Below are 12,671 nucleotides of genomic sequence, written 5' to 3'. Positions count from 1 at the left end.
CCACCAATTGGCCAAAGCCTCCTCACACACTCACACGGGAGACAAGGTTAGTTACATCAACAACAACAGTACATTTCTACATTATCAAACAATATATAAACAAACATGTTATCATCTCATATTATCATCCTGCATCATGAAGCACAGAGAAGAGCGACACGGAGCAGAGGAAGGAGCCGAGCGTCCGGATCCAAAGCCGACCAAAGCTGCCAGACAAAGCGAAACATACCGAGCGCTCCCCGGGGAAAGATGGAGAAAGAGATGGAGAAAGAGACAGACGGCAAAGCAGCGACGACACAGAGCCGGAGAGGAAGTGAGAGAGAGCGAGGGAGCGTTTGATCAGAGCGACGACACACGCATTACGAGCAAAGCGGGGCCGGAGTGCGAGGATGCTTCACCGAAAACGCCGTTCTCTCGAAAGCATCTTGCATGGAAAAACCGGGGGCCGGATGAATAATGGATCGGCACAGCAGGGAAGCTTCAGGGAGAAAGACGGCACAGAGAGGCTGAGCAGCGACGGGACCGAACCCAAGAACCGCATGACTGATGAGGAGAGCCAAGAGAGCCACAGGCCAAAAGAGGCAGCTGAGCAGCTTCCATCTGTCACATGCTCGTCCCTCTGACCCCCACACCTCCACCCTCACCCAGCTCAGACCCCACACACTGAAGACGCCCACATGCCACAAAGCTCTACCTCTTTCTTGCGGTTCTTCAGCATGTTCTGGAACTTGGACAGCTCCTTGTCCTGGTCGGCCTTGATGCGTTTGGCCTCGTCGCGGAGGCGGCTGGTGTGATCCTGCTCCAGGCGCTCGATGGTCTGCTTCTGCTTCTTCTCCATGTTCTCCACCTCCTGGTCGTACTGACGCTTCTTGGCCTGCGGAGAGAGAAACCCACGTACTCACATTAACACAGAGGCAGGCCTGCGGGTCAGATCCAGGTCACTGCTGCCTCTACTGTCCCCGTGGTAACGACTCATCCAGACTAAGCTTCAGTATTATGATGTGTTGCTTATTATCGGAGCAGAAGCTGATAAACGCTGAAGCCTCTCATGTTTCTATCATGTTAACTGCCTGTCAGATTCAGATCAGCGTTGAAGTGAAGCAGCAGCAGTCGTTTCCAAGGAGCTCGCAAAACACCAAACACCAAACAGCGAGCGGCGGCCTGCTGACTCACTGTAGTTTCCTGTTCGAAGCGGCGGTAGATCTGCTCCCTCTGCTGCTGCAGCTTGTTGCTGAGCTGCTGCTGGGCACGTTGCTCCTCTTTCTGCAGGAGGCGCAGCTCCCTCAGCTCCTGGCGCCTAGCAATCACAGGATGAGGTTCTTGTCACATTGAGCTGTCAGTCAAGACTGTGTTGTTGCTTGATATGTGAGGGTTTACGTGTCGTTCTGATGCGTTCAGGGTCTGAACGAGTGAGAGTCAAACTGTTTCATACTTCAGATATCAGACGGCTCTTGTTTGAACAGGATCTTCTCTCTCTTTGACTTTAAAAGGCGTCGTGCAGGACGACAGTGACATAACACAGCAGATACACTCAGAGCTATTTAGGGCCGACACGTTAAATGGGTCGCGTCCCACATTCAGACTCACCTCAGGAACCTCATCTCCTCGTTCTTGGTGTCGTTGTCCGTCACTATCTTTGACGTGGTGACGCTGACCTCCACACCGTCCACCATGAACTTACGCGTCTTCTTCAGGGTCTTCTTCTGCCGTTTGGAATCCTGAAAGGAGAGAGGAGATGAGAGGAGATGATTAAAGGCCTCCCCCCTTGATGCAGCTGAGGCGGTGGGTGAGGAACCCGTGATGTTACCTGCACAGAGATGGATCCTCCTTCTTTGCTCTTGGACAGGAAGCTGGAGATGGACAGGTTGAGGTCCATGCTGCTGCTGTCGGCTGCTGAGCTGCTTCCAGAGTCCGAGTCCTTCTCCGCGTCGGGCTTGGCCGTCACGGCAGGACTTCCCTGCTCCACCTTTGTTTCCGAGTCAGTTTCGCTCTCTGGCACAGAAACGGCGTCTTGGGAAACACCTTCCTCTCCCTGAACGTTCTTCTCCTCTTCCTCCTTGTCGGGGTCGCCTGTCACAGTGACCACATCTTCCTCTTTGGCTTCTTCATTTGTAGGTTTGGTTGGTGCTTCTCCTCTGGCCTGACTCTCTGGTGTGGCCCCTTCAGGAGCCTCCACCTCCTCAGGCTTCTCCTCCGTCTCCTCAGCTGGTTCTCCTCCAGCCGTCTCTTTCTCCACCGCAGCCTCAGAGCAGCTCTCATCCACACTTAACTCTTTGTCCGTCCCTTCATTCATGTTGATGTCCATGACCTTTGATTCCATCTCTGCTTCTCCGTCACATCCAAGTGTCTGCTCTGGTTCTTCTTGCTTGAGGTCCTCAGCTGGCTCCTTGCTCTCCTCTTCAGCTTGTGTTGCTTCTTGTGTGATAGCTTCTGGTTCTTCTGTTTGACCTTCAGGTTTCTCCTGTAATTCTTCAGGTTCAGCAGGCTGAGGAGTCACTTCTTCTTCTCTGTCTGCTTCTTTTTCTTCCTCCTCTCTCTCCTCTGTGTGAGCTCCTTCTTCATCTTCTACTTTGGGAGATTCCTCCTCTGTCTTCTTTTCTTGGGTCTCTTCCTTTTCTATTTCTTGATCCAGTCTCACAGGTTTTTCTTCTTCTTCAGTTTTAACTAAAGGTTCCTCTGGCTGTGACGCTTCAACCTCAGTAGAAATCTCTTCAGCTCTTCCATCTTCTGGTTCAGGCTCTGTGGGCTCCTCTGGGACCTGGTCCTTGCTGGGCTCTGTTGGTCCTGAGTCTTCATTGGCGTCCGACACCTCGTTGATTTTCTCCTCCTCAGTTTTGTCGACCTCGCTGGTGCCCAGACCTTCATCTGACAGTTTGTCGCTGGTCTTGTCCTCGGCGAGCTCCACCTCCTTCTTCTCTTTGACGGACTCCAGCGTGGAGGCGGGGGGCGGAGCTTTGTCCTCCTCTGAACTCGCCACGCTGGCGTCTGACGGCGCCCGCTTGTGTCCGGGACGCACCTGAGAGGAGGATAACACCAGACGAGATACATCAGTGAGGAACCATCGGATCGAATCCTGACAACAAAACCTTTTCTGGGTCAAACCTCATGTTGGTACATACCTGGGGATCTGCCTCTTCCTCCTCTTCTTCCTCTTTGCCCTCCTCAATCTCCTCTGTGACCTCAGCTTTGGCCTCTGCGATCAGCTCTCTGAGGGGTTTGCTGTCGACTACACTGCTGAGGAAAGGATGCTGAGTGGTGGGACAAGGAAGGAAGGAAGGGAGGAGGGAAGGAAGGAAGGAAGGGATCAATATGAAACTGTTAGTCTGAAGACGAATCAGAGCAGAGAAGAAGTCGTCGTGACGCGTGACGCCCCCCTGTGTTCAGTCTGTAGCTGCTGGTGTCTTTATGACCCGTTACCTTCTGTCACTCAGGTTGCTGCGGTGATGATTTGTTTGCCAGCATGTCGGCTCCTTCTGTTGCTATGATACGTCATAAATCTCATCATTGATCAAACCGGCAGATACTTAACAGAGCGTGTTCCCTGAGGAGGAGTGTAGCTCCACTCTGCTGATTAACTTCATCACAATAGCAAAGTACAGTGGAGTCACAAAGCTCCAGTTGTGTCACACACACACACACACACACTTGAACTATAACCGTGATTTGCTACAGTGAGCGTTACACAAGGGAAGATAAGCCAACTAGTGTGAGCCGTGACGTCGGGTGGAAAGAGCAACACGTTAAGAGCTGCAGTGTGTGTGTGTGTGTGTGTGTGTGTGTGTGTGTGTGTGTGTGTGTGTGTGTGTGTGTGTGTGTGTGTGTGTGTGTGTGAGGTCGGCCGGTTTACCTGTAGAAGCTGCACTGGGCCCCACCTATTGTCCACATTCTTATCAAGGGATTTACGCAGGAAGTCGCTGAATTGTGGCGACCTGTGGAGAGCAGACGGAGAGAGAGACTCAGATGTGTGTTTGGCTAGTTTGACCGACAGATCAGACCCTTGTCGTCTTCTCTTCTTCTCTTAACCACAGCCTATGATGCCATTTGTAGGAGCCTACTGTGCTGTTTGACCTCATCCTTTAGAAACTGTATTCACCCTACGAGCTCATGGCATCAACATCTCTGATGCCATCCTGGACTCCGCCTCCAAACTACTGTGCCATGTTCTCACAACATCCAGCAGCCGTGGCTTCCTGATCTACTTGTACCTAATATTGCCTATTGTACCTCAGGGTCTATGTAAAAAGTTAAGCAACAACACTAATAATACTAATACAACCTTCTTTCTCTCTCTCTCTCTCTCTCTTTCCCCCCTCTTTCTGTGTAAACAATGATCTCCAAGATCTACTCTGACTGTATGAGCGCTGTCACGTGAAATGTTTGCTTCGATCAAAACAAATCCCAGCGTAAACCCGCGTCGACACGCTGAGGCTGTGAGGATGCGAGCGTCTCAGCTCACCAGCGGGACGGCTGCATGAGAGTGGGCGGCTCGGACTTGGCTATTTTCAGCAGCACTCTCATGGGATTCATCTCGTGGTTGGGCGGCTCGACCTGTGCCAGCTCGATCAGCGTGACACCCAGGGACCAGATGTCGGCCTTGTAGTCGTAGGGACGATCCTTGGACGTCTCGCACATCACCACCTCTGGAGCCATCCTGCCAAACACAGTAAAGAGGACTGAGGAAGACTCGGGGACAGGAGCGTGAATAGTGACACATTTAATTCCCCGCAGGGAAAATCTGGAACGGAGCGACAGGAAGCTGAGGTCGCCCTGACACCCAAACGCATTCCGAGCTGCTGAATGAGGCCTTTTCCTTCAGCCCTCATTCCCTGGAAGCTGTCGCGACGCCACAGAGACAAATGACTGCGGCTGCGGGACGCCGTCACGCAATCATCCAACGGAAAAAAAGAGTGAAAACACACTCGTGACCCGAGCGGCGTGACTCACCAGTACGGCGTGCCGATGAAAGAGTCTCTCCTCTGTAACGTCTTGGTATTTTTAGCCGAGACCCCAAAGTCGGCTGGAAATAGAAAAGAAAGTGAAGATGATGATTGTCTTTGCACTTCAAATCAAATCACTTCACTTGAAATCAAAAAATAAAGACAACGGAGCAGAAACTGGAGCTGACGGGAAGAGAGAAGCCTCGGTATCTAACGTGATGATGCGTCTCCATCATCACACATGAGGCCACGTTACCTCTCTGTCTCTCTCTCTCTCTTCATCCCCCCTCATGTCACTCATGTAAACATCCCAGCACAGATCTATCATTAAGTCTCTTGCGGCTGTGTGATAATAAGCGTGTGTGTGTGTGTGTGTGACTGTCTGCCTACATAACATGAATCATCCACCTAACGCCGGCTGAGGATGCTACAGCGACACTTTTACACCTGGAGTATGATGTAACCGGTGTAAACTGAAGCCAAAATATAAATCGAGTGAGTAAGAGAAGCTGTTCCTATTGTGTCTCTCTGAATACAGGAAGGCATTGATTTGTTATTGGATTGTTTATTGATGTCAGCAGCTCAGTGTGAAGACTCCTAATGTCTCTCCTAAGTTGGCACAGCGTTGGTGGAATCAGAGTTTCCCCCCGAGGGCGTGGAGGGAAGCGGTTTGTAAGTATGATTGTGTATTCTTCTCTGAGCTGAATCATCTTCATCACTGTGAGGTTGTGTGTGTGTGTGTGTGTGTGTGTGCGTGTGTCTGTACCCAGCTTCACGTCTCCCTCCAGGGACAGCAGGATGTTCCCGGCCTTCAGGTCTCTGTGGATGACTTTGTTCTCGTGCAGGTAAACCAGGGCCTCTAAGGTCTGCTTACACACCACGCGGATCTGGGGCTCAGTCAGAGGCCTCTCCAGCTCTGTGGACAGACAGGCAGACAGACAGACAGGCAGACAGACAGAGAGACAGACAGGTTTAAACAGCAGCTTCAGGAGTCTAACCCTCTGTTTATGTGATGCGCTCAAAGAGAAACAGACATAATAACTTCAAGTGTGATGACTTAATGGTATCCAATAGCAACGGCCAGCATGTATGACTGCACCAGTGTTGTTGTTGTAGGTGAGTCAGAGAACAGGTCAGAGCCCTGCAGCCTTCTCCTACACACACACAAGCGCCGCTTTATCAATACACACGTGTGCAGGGTGCTGTAGGTGATGTGGGTGCTGTGGGTGCTGTGGGTGTTGTGGGTGCTGTAGGTGCTGTAGGTGCTGTGGGTGTTGTGGGTGTTGTGGGTGCTGTAGGTGCTGTAGTCTCACAACAACAGACTCAAACTGCTGAGGTACTGAAGTGAACTCACCGCTCTGAGAAATATGATCTGCAGTAATTACAAATGTGCCTCTGACGGAGGAGAAGAAGAGGGGGAAAAAGAAAATCCCACAAAGGAAGCTTGTGGATGGAATGAAAAGGGTGGGGAAAAAAGGAAAAAGGGACCTGGCAACCTCAGGATGGAGCAATAAGAGGAAAAAGCTCCCTGGCTTCATGCTGCTTGTTGTGTTTGCCTGTGTGCGGTGCCAGAGAGCGACTCACCCAGCATGATGGCGTCCACAGCGCCGCCTGCACAGAACTCGATCAGGATCTGTGAGGAGGAAGAGAGAGGAACAGTGAGGAGGGACGAGGCTGTAAAGGTTAAAGTAAACGACCTTCACACACAGGAAACACATCCACCGCCCTATTGGCTGTTATTGATCAAGACATTCCAAGAAGCCGATCAATCGGACACCAAACAGCCTCTGTGGACGCGAAGCAGAATCATATTTATGTTTCACTACATCAGCTATAAACAAGAAGTGTGTGGATTCTCCCCATTTTCTGTCCTTGTGGCTTCTAACAAATTCACCTGTTTGTTTATATTCTAGACACTGATCCTGAGCAGACTGAGGCCTGATCACACAGCAGAGTTCTTTCTTTACTTTGTAACCACCAGTGTGTAACTGCTGCTGTGACTCACATCCTGCATGTTTCAACATATGTTTCTGAAGAAAATAAGCACTTCCTCGTTTCAGTAAGAAGATCGAGCCGCACTTCAGACGCCTCCTTCAAGGCAGAGATGTGAGTCGTGTCATGTTGAGGCTCGGATCAATGGAGGCAGAGGAAGAAGCAAATAAGGAGGATAAGATCAAAACAAACACAGGCGCTGAGTTCAATAAATCTGGTTTTGATGAGATTTCGATCACTGTGGGAGAGCGAGGCTCTCAAAGCAAAAAGTGATGTCATCCCTTTAATTAACTTGAAATCGACTTCATCATTTCCGACCTTTACAGCTTCGGTTTGGTTTGGAGCGCAGCAGCTGGTATAATCGTCCTGTTAGCTTCAATCGCAGCGTCTGGAAACATAAACGCTAAACTGTGTGAACGGAGACTTTCAGGTCTGATCCATGAAACCTTAAAGATGTCAGTGTGTGGACGTAGGAAGAATCAGAACTGTGTGTCTCCAGCTGTAGTGTAGACGAAGCCGAAGAGGCCCAGAGGAGCTGCAGTGCATCAGGTGATCATAACTCCATCCTGTAACCACGTTAGTGAGACTTCAAACTGAACTCCGTCATCATAACCTGACTGTAACAGATCCGCCTGTTCTTTGATCCGTGTGTTTCCTCTGCCAGCAGCTCGCCTGTATCAGGTAATGGACCAAAAGAAAAATCAATGGAGGCTACGAGAGACACAGAAGGGGAAGAGGCCTCTGTTCCTGTTTTGCATAACCGTTCACAGGAAGCTTCTGACCGTTAGGGAGAGGCTGCAGGTATACACAGCTCATTATGATCTCAGGTTAGACTGCAGTCTGGTTCCTCTGCTGGCTGCACCGAGCGTTAACGCGGCGCCTGAACACGTGCAGCACCGGGCCGCAGTTACACCGCTTAAGGACTGGACCTGAGGGATGGTCGCCCCGCACGCTCCCAGCTCTGAATTATTCACAGGCACTTTCTCGCGCCACCAAAACCGCTCCATTATCTTCCCATAGATGAGGCCGGACCACGAGGGATGGTCACATGACACCGCCTGATAGGACCTCATTGCTGTGTGTGTGTGTGTGTGTAGGGGGGGGGCTCGTCCTGCACACACAATGAGATCCTCTGACCACGCGCTGCAATCTGACTCGTCGTTCTGCTTGCGGCGTCTTGATGAGAGTTGCAGTATAAAAGACAACGAGCTCGCTACTTTGACTTTCAGCGCTTTTACTTTTAACGCTCACTTTGTTTAACAGTGGTCTGTTTGGACGGTGAGGGGAAAGCTGCGGCAGAGGAAACACGCTCTGTGTGTGTGTGTGTGTGTGTGTCGTAAACAGGAAGAATACAGCAGCACAACGGCATTTGACAACAGGTGTGTTATAAAAACCAAAGGACATTTCACCCATCGCAGAAATGTGGCCCAGTCTACACACACACACACACACACACTCTCTCACACACACACACTCTCTCACACACACACACACACACTTTCTCACACACACACACACACACTTTCTCACACACACACACACACACACACACACACACACACACACACACACACACACACACACACACACACACACACACACACACACACACACGTTTACCACAGTCAGAAGCCACTGCGGTCTTCTGCCTTCCCGGAAGTTGTACCCACGGCTCAACAACATCCTCCATACTGAGCACCATCACCGTGCACACTCAGCAACGACAAACGATTTCCTGCTCTGTTACCCAACAACAATGAGTTCAACCAATTCTGTGTCTGTGGTTTGATTTGTCGTCTCGTCTTCTTCTTCATTTCAGTGAACCCAAACCTGTCCATTCAGAACTCGCCCTGACCCCTGACCCTGACCCTGACCCTGATCCAGACCCTGACCCTGTAGACGACCAGAGACCAAAGTGGCGTCTCAGAGCTGGACTCGTCCTTACCCAGAGTTTGCCTTCGTAGTAGAAGGCATCCAGCAGCTTGACGATGTGATGGTGGTCGCAGGAGGCCAGGATGTCGATCTCCACCATGTAGTCCTCCAGCTCGTCCTCCGTCTTGGTGTCGATGACCTTGGCGGCGGCCAGCGTCCCGTTCTGCTTGTTCTGGGCCTGAAACAGAAGAATAGGCAAGTTTGATTCCCACAGAACACAAAGGAGACATGAGGAAGAGTTTGACAGTTTGACTCCACTGTTCTCCATCATCCATCAACATTAACAGCTTCATTGAGCAATAACAGCACCACACACTGGAGCAGGTTCTGGTCAGTGGCGCTGAACAGAACAGAACAGAACCTCACTGAAGGCTCAAAACCCTATAAATACATTAAACAGATGCTTTAATAATAATATAACAGGTAAGATCAAAGTCTGTTTTATTACTGTTAAAATATTTACACTAGACCTCAGCCACACAACCACACACACACACTCTATACACACACACTCCTGCTCTGACTCACACTTTCACTCTGCTCTCCTTTCTGTGTCGTTTTCATTTGAACGCAGCAGAAGTCAGATGAGGAGCAGTTAGGACCCGAGGGTAAACACATGTCTGACTTTAATAAGTCGGTAATAAAATGGCGCTGACACTCTTCACTCCTCTCAGGCCGACTGAAGACTTCATGTTTGTGGATTCTGGCACGACCGCACGAGGTTATGGGAAGAAGACGGGCAAGGCTGTTAACGCCAACATACCTGTGTGTCAGCGCCTATATTTACACACCTCTGGGCCAACACAGATACAGACACACACGCCCTGTTTTGGTTCCCTTTGTGCCGGTTGATGTGGCGCTCGTCAGGCCGCCACCAAGACAAACACCGAATCAAAACGAGGGCGGAGGGAAGTTTCCTCTCAAGGCCTCTGACGCCTGTGAGCATTACGTACGTGTGACTGAGCTCAGTGAGACAAATGTGTCGTGTTGCCTTCAGGACATAGCTGCTGCCACTAATATACTTAAGTGATTTACGTTCTTATTTCATTACCATCGCGCCGAGACATTTCAATACTTTAATAGCTTCTATATTTTGTTTTGATGTCTATTCCAGCAGCGTGAGAGGCAGCAGGACAGATCGGCTCAAAACAAAGTGCAGCGATTTGTTCCTCAAACTTACACAACACTGTTAATCCTCCTGAGTAACAACTTAAGTCACCGAGCTTTAAACTTCTTTGTGGTAACCTATTGACTGGTCTTTGTAAATAGATACTCAGGTTCTGTATTCATCCCCTCAGGGAAATGCAAGCAAACTAGTAGGAGTCAATCATAATAAGGATTATAATGCCGCACATAAATCTCACAGCGCTCCGGCTGCATTGTTCTGCCACGCTGCTTGGCAGGAGGAGTGATTGGTGTGTGTGTGTGTAGCGTTCTGATCTGACGATACGGAGCGACTGGTTGTGAATACAGAGTTAGATCAACAGTTTGCATTAGCATTAACAGCTAATACATCTCTGGCCTGCTCGCTCACTACAGGCCCAGTGCAGCAGTGTGTGTGTGTGTGTGTGTGTGTGTGTGTGTGTGTGTGTGTGTGTGTGTGTGTGTCTGCCAGTTCTCATTCATATCAAACAGCTGATTCACACAGTACCAACCACCTTCCTGTCACCACGCCCTGACGTGGCAGCCATCACACGCCTGTGAGATGACCGAGGACATGACTGTGTGTGTGTGTGTGTGTGTGTGTGTTCAGATACGACTGAGGCCTAAAGAAGGCGTCTCCTCGTCTCCTAATGTGAGAGTCGCTGACGTCTACAGGCTCTGGAGAGCTTCACTCTTACTTGATCTGCTAATTACGACTCGGAGAAGCAGGCAAATTAAGATTTCTGGAAAAAATTAGCAGCATCATTTGATCAATGGAGTTCCGGGAAGAGAACGCCTTTAAACACGGTTTAATGAAATGAGCCTGATGAAGAGATGGAGCTCAGTGAGGTTCATGAACACTTAACCACTGCACAGCTCGTAAACAAGCACCGCCTCTTCTCACAAACAGACCTCATAAACAAACTGTTACATAAGGAAAGTCTGGATTCCTCTTTTATGGATACAAAAGATACAGTCATAAACTGATAAGCAGAGATTACAGGAGGAAGACACAGAAACATGTGAGACACAGTGAGACGCAAAGGAGTACAGAGCTACAAACTAATCTAACAGCTGACAGTTTCCTGAAGGTGTTTGGGTTTTGGTGCCATTTCACTTGAGAGCATTCTAACAGGATGGACCACACTGTTATTGACTTCAGCTTGGGATGGTAGAGCACTGGTCTAGAGATTGGAAGGTTCCTGGTTTGATTCCGGGCCTGTCCTAGTGTTGTTGAGTCCATTTCTATAAGTACAGTCCATGTCTACAGCTGCCAAAGTTGGTTAGAGTTAGATTGATACCGTAGCAGAAGACCTGAAGTTGACTTTGTGTTCTAATCTTCCATGTTCCTAGAATTACTCCTGGAGCAGAGATGAGGTAGAAACAGACCCCTGGCACGGAGATAAAGTGTAAATATACATTCACACTGGGGCAATAACACACTTCCTACTCCCCTTTGTCCATGTAAACAAAGCACCTGTGTGCACGGCTTTAACCCTAATCTGAGGAATTCCTACTGTTCCTCTGAGTCCTTTCATCTCTCGGAGCAACAATCCCTGCAAACATTAGACAATCCAGTGTGGCATTTAAGTGACCCGGCTCATTATGTGGCAGTGAACCACACCTTCCAGCACTTTCTATGTTGACAAAGGGCAAATCAATGACAGGTCAATGTCAGAATTAAACCTGGACAATGAAGCTTTGGCCTACCAAAGACATCAATGTTGAGAGAGAGACACACACACCGGGGGAGGATTTAAGACAATCATAGATGCTGTTGGACTCAGACTTCGTCCGGATGAGGAGGAGGAAGATGGCAGTGGGTGAAGCAGTAATGAGCTGAATGTCATTACGTGGATTTAAGACGACATTTACCGGTCATCTGCACCGGATGACAACCAAATTAAACCTTACAGGGACCTGAAAGCAGCTTAATGTAAGAAACGGAAACGATTGACTGAGGCAGAGGAAGATGGAAGAAACCAAACGACCAAGCTGTGTGTTATTATTATTACTACCTTGTAGACTTTGCCAAACGCTCCATCTCCCAATTCCCCGATGATGTCCCATATCTCCTCTGGGTTCTCGTCTCTGTGGACATGTTCGTATTGCTTCTTCTTCTTCTCGGGCCCGAACTTGAAAATCTTGCGAAAATTGAAGAACGACATGTTTCCACAGCAGCAGCGGCACCGCCGTGGATGCGGCCGGGCGCTCTCACGTTATTTCCGCCAAGGAAACGTAGCCGCTCCTCCCCGAGTTCAGATGGCTAAACTGCGTCGTACGGTGAGAGCAGACGAGCCGGCGCTGTCGCCATTCATCCGCGGTGTGTTTACGTCGGCGGTAATGTCCGTCCACGGTGCTAAAACACAATCACATCATAGCTAGCCATGTTTAAACACACACACGCACGCGCAGGCAGGCAGGCAGGTCGAAGAGGTGAGGGAGACTGAAGAGTTCTTCCGCCGCGCAGTCTGTCGTTTTCCGTTTTAAAAGGGTACAATGGCGTCCGTGGTATCTTATTTGCACATTTAACACAGCGTTAGGAGATATTTTGTGTCTGTTTCCGAGTAAAAGAGCGCACAGCTGAGGGACCTCATGCTTCGCTTGGCTGACCACACAGAAGTTAGCGGACCAGCGTCAAGTTAGTTGGAGATAAGAATCCCGTTT

The 12,671-nt window shown here is 49.7% G+C and overlaps 1 protein-coding gene across 4 annotated transcripts in view; it reads right to left on the bottom strand.

Annotated features, from left to right (window-relative positions):
• slka (STE20-like kinase a) overlaps positions 1-12,671 on the bottom strand; it is a 19,612-nt gene extending 6,941 nt beyond the window's left edge. For 2 of the 4 annotated variants that reach the window (XM_076141778.1, XM_076141779.1), the window contains exons 1-12: positions 12,023-12,670; positions 8,875-9,039; positions 6,522-6,570; positions 5,704-5,853; positions 4,945-5,017; positions 4,457-4,651; positions 3,848-3,929; positions 3,120-3,248; positions 1,808-3,016; positions 1,588-1,718; positions 1,174-1,297; positions 695-874 (exon numbers count right to left, since the gene is read on the bottom strand). In XM_076141778.1, coding sequence (XP_075997893.1) covers positions 695-874; positions 1,174-1,297; positions 1,588-1,718; positions 1,808-3,016; positions 3,120-3,248; positions 3,848-3,929; positions 4,457-4,651; positions 4,945-5,017; positions 5,704-5,853; positions 6,522-6,570; positions 8,875-9,039; positions 12,023-12,172 — 2,637 coding nt within the window. In that variant the 5' untranslated portion in view covers positions 12,173-12,670. Of the gene's footprint in view, positions 1-694; positions 875-1,173; positions 1,298-1,587; positions 1,719-1,807; positions 3,017-3,119; positions 3,249-3,847; positions 3,930-4,456; positions 4,652-4,944; positions 5,018-5,703; positions 5,854-6,521; positions 6,571-8,874; positions 9,040-12,022 lie in introns of all 4 variants that reach the window. The other 2 variants (XM_076141781.1, XM_076141780.1) reach the window with 2 other exon arrangements.

Source organism: Genypterus blacodes, unplaced genomic scaffold, assembly GCF_046128005.1.
Source record: "Genypterus blacodes isolate CSIRO-AG114 ecotype Tasmania unplaced genomic scaffold, CSIRO-AGI_Gbla_v1 ptg000020l_1, whole genome shotgun sequence".
Lineage (NCBI taxonomy): Eukaryota > Metazoa > Chordata > Actinopteri > Ophidiiformes > Ophidiidae > Genypterus > Genypterus blacodes.
This window is presented reverse-complemented; position numbering and strand designations above follow the sequence as displayed.